General features: G+C 44.6%; 1 protein-coding gene and 1 long non-coding RNA gene across 5 annotated transcripts; both read right to left on the bottom strand.

Annotated features, from left to right (window-relative positions):
• Window positions 1-1353: 1353 nt before the first annotated feature.
• LOC148882889 (uncharacterized) lies at window positions 1354-16291 on the bottom strand. Of its 4 annotated transcripts, none has more exons than XR_016118683.1 (6): window positions 15627-16268; window positions 15392-15403; window positions 12343-12388; window positions 7249-7345; window positions 1459-3523; window positions 1354-1368 (listed from the first exon to the last, which is right to left on the bottom strand). It is a non-coding gene; the product is annotated as an uncharacterized LOC148882889 (long non-coding RNA). The 4 variants fall into 4 exon arrangements; XR_016118685.1 differs by lacking the exon at window positions 1354-1368 and having other exon boundaries at window positions 1723-3523; window positions 15627-15795; window positions 15913-16291; XR_016118682.1 differs by lacking the exon at window positions 1354-1368 and having other exon boundaries at window positions 1723-3523; window positions 15627-16274.
• Window positions 16292-18969: 2678 nt separating this feature from the next.
• On the bottom strand, window positions 18970-22063 carry LOC148882888 (trypsin-like). Its single transcript, XM_089023738.1, has 5 exons — window positions 21920-22063; window positions 20975-21131; window positions 20653-20906; window positions 19237-19373; window positions 18970-19166 (listed from the first exon to the last, which is right to left on the bottom strand). The coding sequence occupies exons 1-5, from the start codon at window positions 21957-21959 to the stop codon at window positions 19017-19019; spliced, it is 738 nt and encodes a 245-aa protein (XP_088879864.1). The 5' UTR covers window positions 21960-22063; the 3' UTR covers window positions 18970-19016.
• Between the last annotated feature and the right edge of the window lie 506 nt (window positions 22064-22569).

Genomic DNA, 22569 nt, shown 5'->3' with positions numbered 1-22569 from the left:
CGCCGTTTGGTTCCTACATGTTTTTTTTTGGGTCATGAATTAAAACAACGATTGTAAATGAGTTTTATAAATGGAATAATGTTCATATTCACAAAGAAAAAGTTAATGGTACGTTTGAAGATAAAAGACCGGCGACTATCGAAGAGAATCCAATGTGGTTTTTCCTCTCTCCGTATATCCAGACACATCGACACGCACTTTCACACTCGTTATGAGTACATGCGTTTATATTTTTTATGGTTTATTTTAATTTGTGTAGACTGTCAGTCATCCAGGTCGCCTTAAGCATTGCATCAGTCTAAAACTAATTCAAGAGTTCAGTATTTATTGCTGTTTTCTGAAAATCTTCCACGACTCGGGCAACTATTGTATGTTATTCGTCTAATACGGTGGGGTAATTGATGTGCATTCAAAGGACAATACCAGACATATTCTGTACTCAAATTGCGGTTAAACCAAAGATATACACCAGTCGAGGGACTGAATGATGACCCCCCTACCACCACCCTACGATCTCTCCATCCCTCCTCTTTGCCATGGTAACCAGACACAGCGCAGAATGCAGCCGCTTCATGTTCTTTTTCAGCCAGCCAGCCAACTATCTGGGTACTAATGTGCTTCAGTTTCGCTCAGGATGCGCACGTGCAATGGCGGCAAATGACAGCAATCATACAGCATTTAAATAAATCTACTTGTGTCCCTAAACGAAAGTCATAGAAAAATGGATGTAGTATGCCATTTTCATGTCTCTGTTTTAGGCTTGATTATGTGTGTGTGTGTGTGCGCGGGGGGGCGGGGGGTAAAATGTACATCTCACATATTTTATTTTGGACCTGGATTATAAATCATTCATTTTTTTTAAATTTCAATATGGCATTGTGTTCTTTGTTCACTCCAGAACTACTGCTAGCTATAAAACACCACTGGGTGTCAGCCAAGCTCCTCTCATTCGCCCTCCATTTTTTGTCTCCAAAGAGCGAGTACTTTGACTTGAATTTAGCTGAAAGAGTTTGATGTTTCTTTTTATTCGAAAGTAGGTTCGTTGTCAGATCTCCCAGGGAAGTGACACGCAGATGTCTTCCAGAGCTTGATCGTGGCGTGGAGTCAAGCAAGTCGTGGTGTGAAACTCCGTCCAATGCTGAGCGGGTCTCTGCGAGCTACGTGTCTGTCTGAGTACGAGATGACTGTGTTCCGCGACGACTGCGCTTTAATACCATTTTCAAGCGTGGGACATGCGTCAGGCTGAGACGCACATCAAAGAGATCAAGGGCTTGAAAGACATCAATGCCGCGGTGCGCACCGGTGACACCACAGGGCTCCCCTCCTGGATCTGAAGTCGGGAACCAGTGGTCGAGGGATGCCGTCGGACTGGACGCACAGGATTGTGCAGCCAGAGTTAGGGAGGAGGTCAGCGATGATGTTGGGGTCGTTGGCATGGTCGTCCAGACCTTCTCGTACCTGGTCTGCTGCCATCTCGTCGTAGTCAAGATCGTCGGGAAACTGGTTTGAGAAAGGGCGTCTGCGACCTAGTTTTGAGCCCCCTGGACGTGGCGAAACTCGAGGTCAAATTGCGAGAGGTAGTCCAAGTGACGAACTTCTCGCTCCAGGTACTTCGTCGATGCCGAGGGGATGGCGGAGAGGAGTGGCTTGTGGTCGGTGACGCCACAAGCTTGCCTGGAGTGACCGTCCGGGTGTCGCTGAGTTCAATCAACAGGCGAGATGTTTGTCAACGGGCCCTTTTGTTTTATTTGCAGGTTTGAACGATTATTTCACAGCAAGAAAAGGAATCGCACGCTCGCACGCACAAATAAGAAAAATGAGAACAACACATACGACTGGATTTACCTCATTCCGCTGCCCTGGGGTGTAAATCTATAATTCAATATCAGCTTGTAAGAATGATGGAACTAGAAACACAAATGAGTGAAAGCAAAGACGGTACGTCATTTTAAGATGATGGGACTTTGGCTTCTTAGTTTGTTGACCTGAGATGACTTTGAAGCTTTTGAAGAGAGTGAGTGTCATGATGCCAAAAGAAATGTTAAATAATTTTGTGTTTTCTGGATTTTTGGATGGGAGGAAGGTGCGCATTTCTGCCCATCCAAAACAGTAGAGTCGGGCGACCGCGAATTGTCTCTGGGAAGGTGATTGCAACCACCTGGGAATGGCCAATTGTTGCTGGGACCTGATTGGCCAGAAGCTAAGGTGAACCACCTCCAAAGGACAACCGACGTCTCCGGACAAGTTGTGTCCATAATTTCTAAAATGGCTTCAAATGACTTCTACTGAGCGTATTTTACAAAGATTCCACCGCGTATAGCTATATTTTACGTTTTAAGACTCGCGCTGAATATTCAGACAGTCTTGTTTTTGAGTTGATGACAAGTCTGTACGTGACGTCACTAAAGGACCGCCCTTTACCGTAAAAAAGACGCATTGTAGCGGTCCTTCCATCACGTCAATGTATTTTGCTGTACTTGTTTGGTCTGGGGACATCATGGTGCACCCAGAAGAGGGCGTCCAAGCGCCATATAAGGAATTTATCAGCCTGTGGAAGCGGAGGTGGCCACAGGAGCTCGCCATTTTGTGCCTCTTTTTTTGGGTGAGAGATTTTCCCCCAATGTTGCCTCAAAATGGCACAAATAAATTCTTTAATCGATTGCAAACATGTATGCTTTCCTCTTCAGAACTATTTGAATCATATTCATAACTGGATGTGGAACAAGAAAGCATATTCTCTGAATCTGATGCCATTGTTTTGATTCACTAGCAATGCAAGACGTCTTGGCGTGACGTCACGAACAGGGGGCGGGACTTTCTGAAAATGCCCAATTCGCAGCTCATTTTTTTGCAGATTTTGGACACTTTAAGTCATTTTTATTTTATGTTTTGCATTTGACTAAAAATATCATACTGCGTGTTTTAGATATTTTAGATGCTATAAAACGTTTTTCTAGTGTCAGTTAAAAAACAAAAAAGTGACGTCGGTTGTCTTTTAAAACTAGACTGAGGAAGTCACTTCAGGAAGGAAGAAGAAGGAGAAAGGACAGCCTGGAGAGCAGTGTTACCTGTGGTCTGCCGAAAACCGACATCCATTGCGACTTCAAAGAAAGAAAACTCAAAATATCCTTCCTGGATCTGGCTGAGTGAACTTTTATCATTTTTTCCACCTGCTTGCTGTCTCGCCGCATAACAGTGAGTGACATGTTATTTACACACAATTTCTGCCCCCAATTTGCCCCTTTGGTCGGTGGGTATCCACGTCATCTCCGCTGGTCCATTTTGGAAACTTATTTTGCCATTTTAGTTTGCCCACGCTTTTTTTTTTTGTTTTCGTGTATTATTTTTTTGCGTGCGTCTTTGTTCCCAAGGACCTCACCTGTGAGCGTTCACATCACCACAGGTTAAGGGTCTCAGGGACAAGGAAGCACACTGCGGTTCAGGAGAAGAGTGAGGTGCCCGCCGGGTGAAGAAGACTCCGACGGAATGGTCGCTGCCGCAGTCCGCCATTTTGTCGGGGCAACTGTAACAAGAAACAAACAAGTTGGGACCGCTGCTGAAAAGATTTTTATAAGATAACCCCCGCCCGCTCTTTGCGCTCCCCGCCAGTCGAACGTACGTGACGGGCCCCGTGGCGGGCACGCTGCCATGATTCACCCGGCGCTCCATCCTCCATTCTTTTGTCTGGCCCAGTTTTACGAGCCCCCTCCTCTCTCTCACTCGCTCACCAGCGAACTGCCGCGGCCGCAATTTGAAATGGCGAATCTCCAACAGAAGCCATCAAAAAAGAAAGGCGACCACGCCAACGGTCAATTCGTACATTGAAAACACCCGTCGTTTGTCAACTTCAAGCGACAGACAGCTTGATCCCATCTGAGGAGGGGGAAGGGGGGTCAAATGAGATCTATGCGCTGTCTTTCTTTTTTCTTTCTTTTTTTGGTCTTGCTCGTCTGACTTGAAGAAGGCACGGTAGTAGACACTAGCACGCACGTGTGAGACGCCACTATCGAGCGCTACAGCATCCCCCCCCCCCCGACATCGATGGGCACCCCATTTCATAAATCGGTGTCACCTACCATGCAGACACACACACACACACACTTATGCAAGCATGCAGCATCACCATGGACTGCTCTTTCTTGTCTTGTTCCGTCCCCGCCTCCCTCTGCTCCGTCTCAGCCGTTCCTCTCATTTTCACCCCCGTTTTTCACTCACTCTCTCTCTCTTTTCCCTTTCTCTCTCTCTCTCTCTCTCTCTCATCCGCGGTAAACCCTTCCCCACTTTTTTTTTTTGCAGGTGTGACGTCCTGTCTGGCCGCCGTCTTTATTTCATAAATAGTGTTATTTATTTCCTGTTTTTCTATGAAGAACCCAGAGTTATTTAGTTCTTATTTATTTCATAAATAGCGTTATTTATTTCCTGATTTTTTATTTTCTGTGAAGAACTCAGAGAGTGTTATTTCGTTATTGTTTATTTCATTAATAGTGTTTATGTGTGGTTATGTGTGTCTTTCTGGAAAACATTTTTTTAAGCTCCCCTACGATCGTCACACTTTTTCTGTTACAAACTGACACCGGCCCCCCATCACAGAAGGGAAATGTTATGTGGCCCTCACAGGAAAAAGTTTGGGGACCCCTGTTCTAGGTCAATGATGCTGAAAGTAAAACCTGGTGAGCTCCGAAATTTTGTTGGACTTCTTCTCTTAACCTTTCATCGGTTTGCTGCCATGAACGGTGCATTTGTCCACTGCGAGACTAATAAAGGTGAATTTAATCGAATATAATCTTGTTTCAATTAATTCCTGACAAAGACATGAAAGTGAACAAAGATGGCGTCAACGAGTTGTGATGGTGCATTTTGCAAGATGCTTAGCTTTGAGCGTGTATGTGTGTGTGAGAGAGCGGAGCCCTGCACAAATTGCTGATATACGCTCTTTTTTTTAACCCCCCACCCCCAACGCAATGCGGATACTGAGCGTCTGAGCCACTCGCCAGACACAGAGTAGGGGGTGCGGGGGGGGCACAGGGAGAGGCGGTGGCGGCTGAGGGCGCGGCTATACGAGTTCATGTCTCTCTCTCTTCCAGATACACACACACACACACACACACACACACACACACACACACACACACACACACACACACACACACACACACACACACACACACACACACACACACACACACACACACACACACACACACTTTTTTGAAGCTTATGTTCTTGACTGGGTCTTCATCCTTCCCCAAAAAAATGCGGGTAAGTTGAGATGAGTGTGCGACACCGCAGGGAAAGCTAGAAGGTTGTACAGTTATCTCCAGGGTGCTTATGATGCGAAACAATACAACCAACTACCTCACTCCGCAGAGCGCCTTTTTTTTCTTCCTCTTGACTTGACTTTTCAGAGACGTTTCAAATCTTTCAAATCTTTCAAATTTTCTACCTTCGCCACCATTGATGAGAACAAAAGAGAATATAGTTTGACATTGCCCATAATTGTCGTGTTGTAGTGTTGGGAATTCCAGCTCTTTTCAGAGAGCCGGTTCTTTTCGCTCGGCTCACTAAAAAGATCCAGCTCTTTTGGCTCCCAAATGTCTCCTCAGTTTGTTTATGTTTTTGTTGCTTAATTAACTACCAACAAATCATGTAAAATTATGTGAAAAGACTTCACTACTTTTTTTCTTCCCCTCTGTTGGATCACAAAGGCAAGCACTTAACTCCTTCAATGACAGACACGTGCAAAAATGTGTCCTCTCCAGTGCCAGGGATTTTGTCATTGTCACTCGAATTCCAGGACCTACAGAATATTGACTTTTAGGACTACATCAACATTCAATGCAGCGTAAGAAACCTTAGACTCTCTTCTTTCATCAGAAAAAAAGGTTAATTCCTAAATTATAGGAGTCTGGAGTTATATGAGCTTGAAATGAGGTCAGCGTTCCAAAATACAATGCAATACATCCATATTGGTTTATATAGCGCTTTAAAAACAGCTGAAGCTGGAACAAAGTGCTAACATGGACAAAAGGGGAAATGCTGCCCCCTTATGGAAAAGAAAAACGCAAGCATTCCAAGTAAGCAAATCTGCGACGCGCGACTTAGCCAAACTGTCATCCATTAGCGGTCAACGTGTGTTTTGACAGCCTGCCGCAGGAGTCATTGATTTGCCTTATCGGAGTTAGTTAGCTAGGGGTGGGGGGGGCAGCGGCCTCCTATTCAACTAAGCACAATGCGGCAAAATCACAATAGCGCTTCATCCACTCCCGCCCGGAGACAAACAACGCACGCGGTGGGGTAGCGCCCGCATCTCCGACTCCCGCTATTGTGCCGCCATTGTGCCGTCCAGCTTCACATGATGGAGTGCAAGTAGGTGTTGAGTACGGCAGCTGCGTCCGCCTCACAGAGACTTCTTTTATTGGAGCGCAAACCCGTTCACCTCGCCAAGCGACCACCCCTGCCGCCTCCTTTTTTCCCCTCGCCAGCTCACCGTTCTGAGCAACCAAAACCTTTTTTTTTTTTTGGTGACTGTGACAACCTATTTGGTGTCTTTCTTCGCACCCCCCCCCAAAAAAAACACAAAAAAAAAAACACGCCGGTCTCATTCATAGTCAAACCACGCTTGAATGCGGCATGGCTGTGCCAATGCCATCGAGCCAGGCTGGCAAAGCACTGGATGGATCGTGTGTGGGAAGCGCCCGGCGCCAGCGTGCAGGCCGGTGTCAAGGGATCGTGAGAAGAGCTTTCAAAGCCAAGATTGGCAAATGTTTCGTGTCCAATGTTTTGGGTGATGTGACCGTATGTCATCCAGAGGCGACTTAAAGATAATTAAACATTTTCAGGAGGAAGACAAAAAAAAAAAACATTTTTGTCATGGTATTACGCAGTGGTGGCGCAAGGCCTTCTCTGCTGGCCTCCAAATATCTGAATCACAGACTGATGTGAATAATATTTTGTCCATCAATTCTTCCAAATTGTCTTTCATTACTTTTCTTTCCCCTGTTGTGCCGTTTTGGTACGGAAGCATTGAACCAATCACATTTCCCCTTGCGCTCGTCCGTTATTTACAAAGGCAGAAAGGCATTGCCATGGGAACGCACCAGTAGGCAAACTCAATGACTTGGCATGATGCCCCCACGCCGGTTGCTAGGGCACAGTTGTCAAGAGCTACCGGGTTGTGCGTGTGAAAATGCTCCGTTGATGTATGTTCCTTCTTTTTTTTGCTGTTCAATGTCATTTTGAGCAAAGTACCTGGTGAACCACGACCGTCTTTTGCAGACTTTCCCAAGGCCGTCCTCGCTGGGGCGGGACTGGGGGTGTGGGGCATCTTGGCCTGAACGCCGCATTCCTGCAAGCATTGCGCGTATTGTTAGCAGCGTGCGGCGGCGTAGCAAAAAAAGCAAACAACAACAAAGGCGTTGAAACCGCCGTACACAAACAACTCCCAAACATCCCATTGCAAAACAACACAAACGGGGCTCCCATCACGCTTGTGCTGCCGCCGAATCGCCATTAGAGGCGAGCGCGACGTCCTTAATTAAATTGCAACGGACAAACGCTCCCCTCACTCCCTGATTAGCGCCTAGCGCTGAATAGAAAACATAAGAGACATCACGCAGCGCACGAGTATGAAAAGGATTAACTAAGTGGGAGATAATGGCGTGACGTGCGCACGGGAGGAGAAGGGGGGCCAGGAGGGGGAGGGGGGCACACGTAAAGCGCAGGCAGTTAAGGATAGCGCTAATGAATAATGCATCGCTGGAAAAATAGAAGCCCGGGATGGTAAATGTAAAATTTAAACACCATAAATAGCAGCTTTGCCTCCGTGCGGCCTAAGACAACATCCGGCGTCATGAAGCGCTTGAATGCAGACACTTTCAATTAGGTGAGGGGGCTTTCAACAATTTCCAATTTGAACCGAAAACAAAATAATTCAACTCAAATGACATTCACATAAAGGAAATCAATATTTCTAGCGGAAGTCCGTCAAGGTGGCAGCTTATAACCAAAATGGCCGACTTTCAAGTTGAGGACGCCCACTGCCTCAACTTCAAATTCCAAAGGAACACACGACCTAACTCGAAGGTGGACCCCCCCCCCAATACCCCGTCCACATCCGACGTCAGATTGTGTCAAGTTCAAAGATGCTGAGGGTGACGTGCCAACGTGAAACGCCGCCGTCGCCTCAACGAATGTGCTGGCTTGTAAAACGGGGGAAGGGGGGGGGGGCAGCTGCAATCGTCGCCCCGGTGGCCGTCACATTGTGTTCTCATCTCGCTCCAGCTTTTCCGATCGATATGGAATCCTTTGAATGTCATTAAGTTTGTCTGAAGGCCGTCCGTCTGAAGGCCGTCCGTCTGAAGGCCGTCCGTCTGCCACTCAGTGGAACTCACCTGGGGAGGTTTGTCGTGCGAGTCCTTGTATTGGTTCATTGCGGCAGAGGGTCGATAGGGAACAAATGAATTCAGACAGGCGGGGGCGGAGCCACTGGGAAAATGGTTGCTGTACATCGTTTATGTCACAGGTGTCAAAATGGACTCGTGACAGCAACTCGTGACAGCGCACAAGGGTATTTTGCCAGCATGACGATGCGGGTTGGCATCGCAACGAACAAACATTGGAGAGTCGTTACGTAAAAAAAATGGCCATAAATCGCTGTCACATGTTTTGACTCGGTGGTGTAAAGGTGAAGAAGGCGTTCGGTCACCAGATGGGGCTGTCGATTGTGCCGTTTAAATGCCGCAGACTCCACATGTGTCAAAGGAAGTCGGCGGCCATGTGAAGATTTCATGTGTGTCAAATTGGAGCGGAGGGTTGGGGTCAGGGGGGGCCGTCAGCCGGCGTGGCTTTCCGATGTCCTTCGCGTGGGAATACAATCAGATCATATCAAGTGAGGATCAAGTCCCTCTGCCCGCATGTGCTTAAATCACCAACGCCAAGCACAACGGGGCATCGGACGTATGGATGGGGGAGTTGGTGGGGTCAGATTATCCACCCAACATTTGTTTTTATTCAAATTTAAAATTGAGCCCAATGTAAGCAATCATTTAGTTAAAAGGTGTTAACAAATGGACATAAAAAGACCCACCCTATCCAATGAGCTTCTTGTTTTTACCCTTCTGACAAGTAAGATGAAGAAATATTTTTTTTTTAAAAGGAGGAGGGGGGGGAGGTCGACCTCAATGCATCACGATCCGACGCGTGACGACGCTTGGAACGAGCAGCGAGCGCGGGTCAAACTAGGACAATCCCGCTGGATTGCGTGACTGCACGGCAGGCGGATTAACGCACGGCGACAGACAAAGAAAGACGGCGCAGCCGACAAACAAAAGACGTGGAAAGGCAAGGAGAATGGCGAGGCGGCGGGGACGATGACTGCACTCAAATAAATTCAATAATATTAATCATAAATAAATAAGTGGTAGGCTCCGTTCGGGTGACGGAGTGGCGCAGGGCTGCGGAATTCTCCCCCCCCCCGGACGCATTCGTCCAGGATTGGTTAAGCCGTGACCAACCGATGCGAGGGTGAAGCGGCAATGTTTCGGGTCACGAGACCGTGATTGTAGGATATAATTAATCATGTAGTATCGGAATCCCGCTATTTTATACGTAGAGTACACCGATGGTAGACGGGTATACACCCATGGAAAAAACCATGAGTGATGCTGACTTGAACTGAATAGGAATGGATTTTTTTGCTTCCCCCCCCCAGAGACAGACAGACTCTAATACAGTGTTACCTTGGCTTACGAACTTAATTGGTTCCCATACAGAGTGTGTAAGGCGAAAAGTGTCTATCCCAAAAATTCATTTCCCATAGGAAACCATTAAAATGAGAATAATCCGTTCGCAGGTCCCGATAAAACATAATTTTTCTACCTTTTAATTTATTTATTTTTTCTTAAAATCACACAAAATATACCTTATTTTATGTATAATAAATGTGCTATGGTGTTATAATTAAAGAAATAAACTGTACTGTATAATAAAGGTGTTTTATTTACCTTTGTGATGGTCGATGGCTTGATGGAAGGGAGTGGCCGGTTTCATCAGCATTAAACACTTGATGAGGAACGTAACCTTCTTCTTTCACCATCTGGAGAAATTATCCCTTGTAGGTGCTTTCTCTGTGATAATTTTATCTAGTTCCTCATCTATTGTGTTCTGTTTAGCTGGGTTGATAGCTTTTTGCATCAAGTGCACAGATGGCTTGTGCGGGTTGTTTGCGGAGCCTGATTGATGGGATATTTTAACCTTGCAGTCTACACTCTGCCTTTGAACTATCAAAGTTGAAACTCTCACTGTCGTCTGCCTGTTTCTTTAATGTTTAAACCACCTCTCCTCACTGCTGAGTTCTTGACCAATGACGTGGCTTTAACTGAACACTGGGGGCGGGGAATAGAGGACAAAAAACATTTTGTTGTTAGAAGAACGGGCTCGTTCGCGAACGACACATCACTCATTGAGGCAGCTCCGTGTACGAAAAAAGTTCGTATGCAAAGGTAAAGTTCGTATGTCAAGGTAAAATTTTCATAAATGTAACGTTTGTAAACCGAAAAGTTCATAAGCCAAGGGGTTCGTAAACCGAGGTGTCACTATAATATCCAATAATCAAGGTGACATGCCAAGAGTCACCCCCTAGTCTTTATCATCAACTCAAAAGCTGTACTGATCTCAAGTGTGTCAAAGTCATTTTTTTGCCTCGGGCCATATTGTAGTTACGGTTTCCTCTTGGGCGGCCTTTATGTCGATCAAGTCGATATGTATAAATAAACAAATAAATAAAATTGGACACATCAATGCGGACTAATATGAGAATGGAATAAAAATGGCCGACATTCCAAAGATGCTCAGTGACTGCAAATAATTTCGGCTACGGAAATATAAGTCAAGGCACACGGTCAGAGCTCGTGTGAATGAATCAACAGCTCATGTGTGCACCCGGAGACAATGCGTGTGTGTTTGGAGGGGGGGCGTGGGGTGGATTGTGCAGAAACACATGGTGAAAATATCATCACACAAGAAAAGCTCTATTGTGCAAGCCAGCTTTGCTGCGGCGAGGGGGCACGCGGGGTGACATCAGCACAAATACGCCGAATGCAACGCGAGTCGTGGCCGATGCGAGTCGTGGTCGATGCCTCGCGCTCATTTTTTTTTTCAATCGTCGAAATTGGCGAGCGAGGCAAAACATTTTTGGGGTTGTCTTATATTGGGACATGAGAAGAGGTCAATTTGTTGAAAAATGTGTCATACACGTCCGTCAACGCAGCTGCAAGAAGACATTTCCACGCCGCCCATTGGCACATGACGAATAAAATGTCGCCAAGATTTTCATTGGCTGAATGGCCACGACCTTTTCACATCAATTCCGTTTGCACTTCGACGCTTTCACAGTTTTACGAACCCTTTGGCTTACGAACTTATCGGTTCACGACCGTTAAATTTATGAACATTTTACCTTGGCATACAAACTTAACCTTGGCATACGAACTTTTTTCATATGCCAACTTTTGAGTGATGTGTCGTTCGCGAACAAGCCCGTTCGTCTAACAACAAAATGGCAGCCGACTGTTTTTGTCCTCTATTCCCCGCACCCAGTCTTCGGTTGAAGCCACGTGATTGGTCAAGAACGCAGCAGTGAGGGGAGGTGGTTTAAACATTAAAGAGACAGGCAGACGACAGAGAGAGTTTCAACTTTGATAGGTCAAAGGCAGAGTGTGGACTGCAAGGTTAAAATATCCCATCAATCAGGCTCCACAGACAACTCGCACAAGCCATCTGTACACTTGATGCAAAAAGCTATCAACCCAGCTAAACAGATAACAATTAATGATGAACTAGATAAAATTATCACAGAGAAAGCACCGACAAGGGATCATTCCTCAAGACGGTGAAAGAAGAAGGTTACGTTCCTCATCAAGTGTTTAATGCTGATGAAACCGGCCACTCCATTCCATCAACGACCATCACAAAGGTAAATAAAACGACTTTATCATACAGTACAGTTTATTTCTTTAATTACAATACCATAGCACATTTATTGTACATAAAATAAGGCCTATTTTGTGTAGTTTTAAGGCTTAGAAAATTAGAAAATTATGTTTTATGGGGACCTGGGAACAGATTATTCTCATTTTAATGGTTTCTTTGGGAAATTAATTTTTAGGCTACACACTTTTCGCCTTACACACACTGTCTGGGAACCAGTTAAGTTCCTAAGCCAAGGTATCACTGTATTTTGCAATTGAAATGTTCAAGAAACATAATCAAGGAGTTATTGAAATCAATGCCACTTTTTTTTTTTTTTTTGGGGGGGGGGGGGGCATAGTGCGAAGAGGTTCTTACCTGATGCAAATCTCAGCTTCCGAATGTTTGGCTTTGGAGTTTCAGACTGAAAAAAAAAAAAAAAACAATCAACAAACACTCCATGAGATAAGCATCACGTTGGAATGATAACGCCACGTCATCCAACAATTACTTTTCAACATCAACATCAACATCCCTTGACACTTGAGTGTTACCACACTCCCGGGAAGAAATGGGGTGGGGTGGAGAAAAGAAAAAACACTGAACGGGTTGTTGTTTGCACTCGCCTGACACAACAGCGCAAACAATTACAGAGTGACAAATCACAAGGTGACAAGGAAAAAGTGACACGGCTGCTGCCGGTGTTTGTATTCCTCCTTCTCTAGTTTGGACCAAAATATGTGCGTCGACTGCAGATATGAAAAAAAACGCACAGTACAGTGATACCTTGGCTTACGAACTTAATTGGTTCCCAGACAGAGTGTGTAAGGCGAAAAGTGTCTATCCTAAAAAATAATTTCCCATAGAAAACCATTAAAATGATAATAATCTGTTCCCAGGTCCCCCAAAAATATAATTTTTTACTTTCTAATTGTCAAAGCTTTAAAACCACACAAAATATACTTTATTTTATGTATAATAAATGTGCTATGGTACTATAAATAAATAAATAAACTGTACTATATAATAAAGTCGGTTTATTTACCTTTGTGATGGTCGTTGGCGGCTTGATGGACTGGAGTGGCCGGTTTCCTCACCATTAAACATTTGATAAGGACCGTAAACTTCTTTTTTCACCATCTAGAGGAATGACCCCTTGTAGGTGCTTTCTCTGCGATAATTTTGGATTGGATTGGATTGGATTTGCCTTTATTAGTCTCACAGTGGAGAAATTTACATTTCACAGCAGCAAAGTGATGAAAGGAATGAAAGTAGAAAAACAAAATACATGAGCTGCTGGAAAGGCAGCCACTCTCGGGGCGCCGTCTTGAAGTCAAAAGAACAAAAAAAAACTAAATAACAAATAATATGACAGCATAGAGACAATATGACAAAACAAAGACACAGAGAGACATTCATTCTTCAGGACTTGCTGTGCCCTCTTTGTGATGACATGAAACAGTTCTAGATGAAACTTTTATCTAGTTCTTCATCAATTGTGTTCTGTTTAACTGGGTTGATAGCTTTTTGCATCAAGTGTACAGATGGCTTGTGCGGGTTGTTTGTGGAGCCTGATTGATGGGATATTTTAACCTTGCAGTCTACACTCTGCCTTTGAACTATCAAACTTGAAACTCTCTCACTGTCGTCTGCCTGTGTCTTTAATGTTTAAACTACCTCCCCTCACTGCTGCATTCTTGACCAATCATGTGGCTTTAACCGAAGACTGGGGGCGGGGCATAGAGGACAAAAAAGTCAGAATCCATTTTCTTTTTGGAGAACGGCTTCACTGTCTCTCTCTATCTGTAAACCCCCCCCCCTCCCCTCTCACTGCGGCATTCTTGACCAATCACGCGGCTTTAACCGAAGACTGGGGCGGGGAATAGAGGAGAAAAACAGTCGGCTGCCATTTTGTTGTTAGAAGAACGGGCTCGTCACTTCCTTGAGGCAGTTCCGTGTGTATCCCGAAAAAAAGTTTGTATACCAAGGTAAAATTTTCATAAATTTAACGTTCGTAAACCGAAAGGTTCGTAAGCCAAGGGGTTCGTGAACCGAGGTATCACTGTATTTCAGAGGTGCATGCTCGTTCTATCTGTTCAATGTGCATCACAAATTCCATAAAAAAAACAAGACCACATTTTCAGCATAAGTTACTTTCAAGGACCTCCTGACAAAAAAAAATGTCCGTATCAAATCAACATGGCCGACCGAGTCTCAGGCGACAAAACAAAAGAGTCCCATTTGGCGTCGGCCGTCTGTCGGCTACGTGCACCGGCTTCAAATTTAAAAGCAATCAGACACATTGCTTGTTGTTTGTCTTCCAAAGGAGCCGCGGATGTGAGCCAAAACCCCTCAGAATGGACAAACACTTGTCCATTTTGTGGCACCATCATCTGTTCAATAAGAGATGGCCCAAAACAGTTATCCATCATTGATGAAGTGAATTAGGTTCATTTTCCACAGCACAATCGATGTTCCTCAGTGGAAGTCTGGTTCTTCACCCAATTTCAAATTTGATGGCAATCGAACATAAAACCTCTGCTATTGAAGGTAACCTCGTTACGCCCAAAACGTCTCTAAAATGGCCGCTTCAAATCAAAATGGCCGACTTACGATGACTTTTGGGATTTTGGGGATGCCATACTTGGAATTCTGGGGGACAGTCACCATTCTGTACAAATGTTAAAAAATAATAATAATTAAAAAAAAAGACGGGAAATTGTCGATTTGTTAGGCTGACGAAAAATACAAAAATTAAGAATAAAAAAAAAGGCTTCACTCCTGGCCGAGTCTGTATGTGGGGGGTATCTCTTTCAGGCCCAGGTATTTGCCTTTATCCTCAACCCCGCTGCTGAGTGCATTCCATTCGCAGACCCGTATAGCTTTCTACTCCCAGAACCCCCCCCCCCCCCGACCCCCACCCGCTGCCGGATCACGAGCCAGCACCACCACCGTTATGTAAGATTACATAACAGCAGGTCTGTCTGCTGTAATATTTCATAACCTGGGGGAGGGGGGGGGGGTTGGCGTTGGAGGAGGTAAGAGTGAGGTGGGGTGGGGGGGCACCAAAACCCCCTCGGGAATGGATTCACAGATGACAAGTACAGTCGGATAGGATACACGAATTTGTGACGACGTAGTTGGGAAAGGTTGGCACAGAATTTTTTTCTTGTAGGCCAAGTTCAGGGAAAGGTTACGGTCAGGACACAATGCCGAACAAAAGCCCCCCCCCCCTCTCTCTTCCCCGCACAGCTTGGCTAAACGCGAATGTCGTATGACGGCGGGGAAAGTGAAAAGAGACAATAACAGGAAAAGAGCATTTCTGCGGAAATCCTTACATCAGACCTGGGAGCCAAATACATATTTTGAAAGGATTATTATTCGATATTTTTTGAACGAAACTGGTTAGCCATCACTCAAGTCTTACCTTGACGAGTTACTGCAAGCGAGGAAAGCAGAAGCCAAACGCCGCATGACGGAGACGACATCACATGGGGGGGGGAGGGAAAAAAAGAGAATAAAGTCAAAAAATGTTGTTTTTTTCATAGTTATACAGAGGTGGGGGTTGCGGTCACCATCGTCCGGCTGGCTAAACGCGGGATGTGACGGACGCAAGTAAGGAGGGAGGGAGGGACATTTTGGAAAGCAGGCGGAATACTCACTGATGAATGAGATGGTCACCACAGAAGAAGAAGAAGACGAAAAAGTCAGGTTCCATTTCTTGAAATCAGCCCCCCCCCCCCCCTGGATTTTTTTTATTTGTATTAATTTTCTTCTTTCCTCCCTTCCAATTATCTTCAGTCAGTCCCGGTACTCGTACTCCTCTTTCTTCTGCATGACCACGCGTTCCATTTCAGCCCCCCCCCCCCCCCCCCCCCCCCAACAAGGAAGGAATCTCTCAGGGGAAATTGAGGGGTGATAATCGAATGGCAACCGAGCTCGCCCTACCTTGCAAAAAGAAGGAAAAAAGCCCGTCGCGTTGGCTCTTGGACGGGTGGGGGGGGGGGGGGTGATAGTAAGAAAGCGTGAGGGAAAAGAGTGAGAAGAAGTGTGTGTGTGTTAAGAGGTGGGAAGGGAAAAGGGGGTGGAAAAAAAGAGAGAGAAAAGGGAGGAGGCGAGAAGGGCAGAAAGAGGGAATATCGAATTCTTTTCCTCGTTTTCACTCCTTCCGCCGAGAGCAGAGGTGGGGAAAAAGGAAGAGGAGGAGGAAAGAAAGGTTCCTTTTCCTGTCGGGCTGCTGTCTTCTCAGTCCATTTTCTTCACGTGCACTTGAACTCTAATCCTGTCGACTTTCTCCCCCCCTCCACTGGCTTGCTCGTTTCATTCCTTGCTTTTCGCTCTCTCACCACGCATCTGCCTCGCTCGCCCTCACTGGAAATAAATCGTGTGTGTGTGAGAGAGAGAGAGAGAGAGCCAGACAGAGAGGGCGAGGGGGACAAAAAGGGGAGAGACGACGACTGTGGGGGGGAGGGGAAGAAAAATCGACGGGCTGCAGAGAGCACAGGGTTGCTCTGTATGTGTGTGCACATACATCTGAGTGGAGACACGCACTTTCACACGCTACACGACAACGCTAGATGCTAAGCGGTAAAGACATGCATGAGGTCAGAAGCCTTCAAGGAAAATTCCATCTCCAATGAACATTTGGAGCGGGCAGGGGGGGGGGGGGGCGTATGCGGACTTTGGGTCTGGTCGGTTTGGCGATATTTTTTTGCAAACAAAGGACTTTGATTTGGATCTTCAAGAAGAGAGCCGAGTTTTACGTCGCATCATCCAACTTGGCCGGCAAGCTTCCACTTTAAGGACCCCAAATGGTCAGAAATGTCGGTTCCAAAGCAAAATGGAGCCTCTGCGTCAGCTACATCTAGTGATGAAAACAAAATTAACATCACAGAACTCTCTCGTATACGTTGCATAACAATAAAAAAAATCTAGCCGTTTTTTAAAGGAAGAAGCCCCGAAAATGACTACCAATGACCCCAAAATGGATGCTTTCATTCAAAATGGCTGACCACCACTGCACTCATAGGCGATGGACTGGCAATTTGGATTTGAGAATTTCCCATCAACCTACTGTATGGCTTAGTTATAGTTGTATTAAGTTCATCCTGTCTACTTGATATCTAATTTTAAACAGATTTTTTTCTTACAGACAGGATATTGTAATTAAAACTACTGTACAGGTTTTGAAATTTGAATTTGATGGCAATCGGACAAATGGGCTATGACCTCCCTTGCAAGTCAAAATGGCCCATCTGCCGTCTTTTTTTGGGGGTATTGGTACTTGCCCCTTTGCAAGATATTTGAGGAATATTTTACATTACTTTGAACAATAATAACTAATTACTGCTGAGCTCTTTTGGATTTAATATAAATCATTTTAAAAACAACAAAAAACATCCATCCATCTACTCGTGATCTGAACCGCTTATCCATAAAAGGGTAGCTGGCAAGTTCGCTGCAGCCTATCCAAGCGGCATCATCAAATCAAAGCAAAAAGATCATTCCAAATAATTACATTTTTTAAAAAGCAGCAAAATGCATTCTCATTCTTAATTTTAGTGTGCGGCTGAGGAGTGCATTTTTACCCTGGGATTGACTTCAATATTGAGATGATTTCTTTTTCTAATCTGAAGCCTTGCTTTTGGACCCTGATTTTAAAAAAAAAACGTAAAAGAACAAGAAATGAGTGCACGCCACACAGCAGCGCCCTCGCGTGGGCGCCAACATAACCACAACAATTTTGCAATTATATTGCAAAATTAAGACATGAATTTGACACGAATACGAACTGTAAAATAGGATTTACCGTGTATTTCTGAAAGCATTTTTGATATTGTCTGCTTTCATGGTTCAGAAGAGGCTTCAAATGCTTAATTGGAGCTACGTCGTCGTCGCTAGCATCTTAGCTGTAGCATTACCCGTAATTCGAAGTTAACTGTAGTTTTAAATAAAAATACACAAATTATGCGTCTTCTTTACTTGTTAAATGATTTTGGTATATAATTTTTGAACTCACATTTGTGCCGAGCTTGCCTTGGGTGACTAACTAAATGAAACTCGAGAGCGATAAATCTCCACCTGCATACGTTTGTGACGAGCCATAATTGAGAAGCTGCGTTTAAAACTGCATACGACTCAATGGAAACTCTAGAACATATGTCGGAAATTCTTGAATACATGAAGCCACCATAAAAGGCGAGAAACAAAACCACATTAACTTAAGACTGTTTGTGTTTATTTATTGTCTTTAAGTACAAATAAATAAACTGGACCTACTTTTGAACAAACTACACAATTGAAATTCTGAGTTTGAACCACAAACGCACCATTATCTTTAAACGTAACGTTGGGGTGAAAATGTTAAAGTATGATCAAAAAAATTAAAACATTAGCGAAAATGTGTATTCATTCTATTTTTCATAAAGAATGAAGTTCATGGATATGTGAAATATCTGGCTTCTCGCTGAGTTTTTCATTCATTAATTTCAACGTTATTCAAATTGTAGCGACCCCTGGTGGGGCAACCTGAGAGTCGCAACAACAACAATGAACATTTACATTTTACAAATATTTACGATGATCCGTTCATGAATTTGCTAGTGAGCAAAATGAATAAATAGATTTTAATTCAGCAAGAATGGGGTAGAGGCAAATTTCTATTGGTGTGTCTGTGCTGCCGTTTACATGACATTTTCCAATACAAGTTTTTTTAACATACACAAAGAAAGGTCAAAATGTTTCATTCAATGAAACAAAAAGACAAAAATTCTACCTGCACCATGAAAATGGCAGCATTTTTACAAATACAACTATGCACACACACCATGATAGGCTGTGAGGGAGGAAAAAAAATGAGAATTATTCATTTTATACTTTGTTCCATTGAAACTTCTCACAATGGTTATGTTTATTGGGGTGTATTTCCACAGAACTAATCACATTAAGCTAACGAAACCATATTTTGGGGGGTGAGGGTGTTCTTGATGAAGTTGAGAGCAAACATCGGAAATCATTGTGTTTATTTCATAAACGAGCTGTTGCTTAAGGACTTAGTGACTCCTCATGACGTTATTGATCCAGCTGTTGTAACGACACACACGGGCGTACACGCTGGGGTGTCCCTTCATGGCGCAGTCGTAGCCCCAGGAGACCACACCCTGAAGCTCACCATTGCACACAAGAGGACCGCCAGAGTCTCCCTGCGGACATGATTACCGTATTGATCAATTCGTTGCAAGTTTTGTGTGTTTAAGAGTGACGCAGGTGTACCTGGCAGCTGCTGGCACCGCCGTGCATGAAGCCGGAGCAGAGCATGTTCTGAGTGAACAGGTGCGGATAAGCGTTCTGGCATATCCTGTCGTCTATGATGGGCTGCCTCAAACACTGAAGTCGGTCGGGGAAGTTGTCTGAGGCGGAGAAGCAAAAATCATTTCAGAGGAAAGCCCTCAACTCACTTTAATGTGTTAGCAGTGATACCTCATCTTACAAACTTAATTGGTTCCCAGAAAGTGTGTGTAAGGCGAAACGTTCGTCTGACAAACATTTACTTCCCATAAAAAACCATTAAAAAGGAGAATAATCCGTTCCCAGGTCCACATAAAACATAATTTCTACTAAATAAGCCTTAAAAGTACATAAAATAGACCTTATTTTATGTATAATAAATGTGCTATTGGATCGTAATGAAAGAAATAAACTGTACTGTATAATAAAGTGGATTTATTTACCTTTGTGATGGTAGTTGTCAACGGATGGTAGCAATGGTCGACTTAGCGTAATGGTAATGGAACAGCTAAGTCACACAAACGCACACCTCGTTGATGTTTTATGATGATCTTCTCCTTCTGCTCGCCCGTCATTTTCTTTTGTGTCCTCTTTGGCTTAACACTAGCCTGTGGTGGGGTCTTTTTCGCTCCCATAATAGCAAAAGTACTCCACTCGATAACAAACCACATCTACACTCAAAGGAAGGGGGTGTGGGAAAACTAGTCCGCCAGCCACCGTGGTGCTGTTCGACCGTGTGGTTTGGTGTTCATCCGCCGAAAACTAGTCCGCCAGCCACCGTGACGCCCCGTGTGGCTTGGTCCGTTTGCCTAAAACTAGTTCGCATGCTAACTATTCTCGCGAATATAATGTTCGTAAAGCGAAAAGTTCCTAAAGTAAAGCGTTCGTAAGCTGAGGTATTACTGTAGTTCCTTAATAATACATTTGATTTATAAACTCTCAAGGTCACTTTAGTCACAGGATCAATTTTTTTCTGTGGGTGAGCAGCGGCAGCCACATGCTCCAGTGTTTACTCAACCCGGAAAAACTCAAATAGATAGCTAGCCAGCCAGATAGCTAGCTAGCTAGCTAATAGATACACAGCCAGATAGTCAGCTAGCTAGATAGCCAATAGACAGAAAATAGATAGCTATCTAGGTAGCCAGCTAGGCAGCTAGAAAACTACGATACACATGATGTAATGAGAACCATTCAACTACAGGTAACATCCGACTTACGACCACAACCTCCAGACTCTATTTTTAAAATGTGAATTCTACGCCTGGCACAGCAACGCACTAGCAGGCTTAACACCAAGAGGCTATTCAAAAAGAGCTAAGGAATATCTCCTTAGTTGCGTTGGACCAATCACGCGGCCGAGAAACCCCGGATTTTGTTGCCTGTGGCTATGGGCTGACTTACTGCCATTGGCGGCCATGTTGCCCCAGCCGGACACCAGGCAGTTCTCGTCGGCGAAAGCGCAGCGCGAGGGCAGCGGCACGGTGCGGACGTAGTTGTTGAGGGCGGCCGGGCGGCTTAGCTTGATCAACATGATGTCGTTGTCCAGGTTGCGGCTGTTGTACTGCGGGTGCTTGACCAGCACGGCCGAGTCGATCCACTGCTCCGTGCCCTCGTTGGCGGCGATGTTGTGCTCGCCCAGACGCACCTGGATGCGACTGCCCCAAAGTCACATCGTTAGCAGCAAACGGCGCTTTGCTTCGGCGACTGGATTTCAAAGACTTACGACTTGTAGCAGTGGGCCGCCGAGACCACCCACTGGCTGGAGATGAGGGAACCGCCGCAGAAGTGGTAGCCGGCGTTCAGAGAAACCTGATAAGGGACCGAGTGGCGTGGGCACTCGTAGCCCCCGACAATTTTATCGTCCTGCTTGGCAGCGACCACTGGAAAACCGCAAATGAGGATGAACCATATTTTTGTTATTCACATTACGAAATGGGGAGGGGTGGGCGCTATATGAATATCACCGCATCGATTAAAAAAAAATATTAGTGATATTTAACTTAATAGCCAATGTACATTAGTAAGATATGTAAGTTTCAGAGATGTTCGATCGGACACTGTGGACAAAGACTCCAACCCAGAGATTGTCTTCACTGCCGGCAGGAGACGTAGCCATTCATGACATACGCCTGAATTCTGCAGCCCTCTGCCAAGCCATTTATTGAGAGTATATGTAAATTTAAGTGATACATTAGTAAAACATAGTTTTCTTGATTAGAATACCACACCCCTGGGCATTCTAAGCACGTACAGCTGTAAGCAATAAAACATTGTCTCTTCCATGAACTGATAAATTTGTAACCTGGCTAATGAGCTCTTCCTGTAAAGGAGTTTCAAGTCGTAAATTGCTTCAGTGATAAAGGAGTTTCCCAAGTCCTAAATTCTATCCAAGGCCAGATTCTCCTAGATGAAGATGAGTTTTTAACTTGCTGTGTCTGTTGACCTCAGATTAACCCCAGGTTGTCTGTGCTTACATTGTGTATTCGAGTCACACATGTTGACTAAGCATATAACAGCATGACATTTTTAAATATGATAACCTCTTATTCTACTTAATATCTATCAAACAGTAAAAAAAAAACTTTCAAAAGCAATGAAATATTGATGCAAAAAGCCGATCAAACTATTCGTGAGTATGCAGAGCAGGATGTGAAATAAATATTCTTACATGCTGCTCCGAGCAAAGCTAGCAGACTCAGGAACTTCATGGTGGCGTCCGTGCGTCGATGTCTGAAAAGCAGTATGCGCTGGACTCATAATTATACCTGCGGAAGGACTCACGCATGCACACACGCGTAAACGTATTCTCAAGGTCGGCACAAAAAAAAGCCATCTGGGAAAATAAGCATATGGCGAAAAAGACCTTGATTGGTATCAACAGTACCCTGACGCCATCATCAGGTGTCAGCTCCAAGAAGCTTGCTTGGTTGGCCCTTATGTCATCGAGAAAGGGGTTCTTTTAGAGGAAAAGAATCAATAAATAGCCATTTCTGAGAGATGATTTTCATTGGGCGGTGACGGACGGTATTTGTATTTTAGAGATATAGTGATACCTCGGCTTACGAACGCTTTAGCCCACGAACATTAAATTTGCGAGCATATAGTCTTGGCTAACAAACAAGTTTGCGGCCGACGAACCAAACCGCACAGCGCCACGATGGCTGGCGGACTAGTTTTCTACACTCACTTTCTTTGAGTGCAGACGTGGTTTGTTATCAAGTGGAGTACTTTTGCTATTATGGGACAGAAAAACACCCCACCACAGGCTAGTGTTAAGCCAAAGAGGACACAAAAGAAAATGACAGTCAAGCAGAAGAA

This window comes from Hippocampus bargibanti, linkage group LG20 (assembly GCF_051943395.1).
Source record: "Hippocampus bargibanti isolate YZ-2025 linkage group LG20, ASM5194339v1, whole genome shotgun sequence".
NCBI lineage: Eukaryota > Metazoa > Chordata > Actinopteri > Syngnathiformes > Syngnathidae > Hippocampus > Hippocampus bargibanti.
Note: the sequence above shows the minus strand (reverse complement) of the source record. Positions and strands in the feature narration are given on the sequence as shown.

Bases quoted from the DNA above. Each gene is read 5' to 3' on its own strand.
- LOC148882888 (XM_089023738.1), bottom strand. From the start codon at position 21,959: ATGAAGTTCCTGAGTCTGCTAGCTTTGCTCGGAGCAGCAT. The intron at 20,907-20,974 runs GTAAGTCTTTGA...ACTTTGGGGCAG, and splicing joins GCGGCCCACTGCTACAAGTC to TCGCATCCAGGTGCGTCTGG. The intron at 19,167-19,236 runs GTACACCTGCGT...TCATGTCCGCAG, and splicing joins GCGGTGCCAGCAGCTGCCAG to GGAGACTCTGGCGGTCCTCT.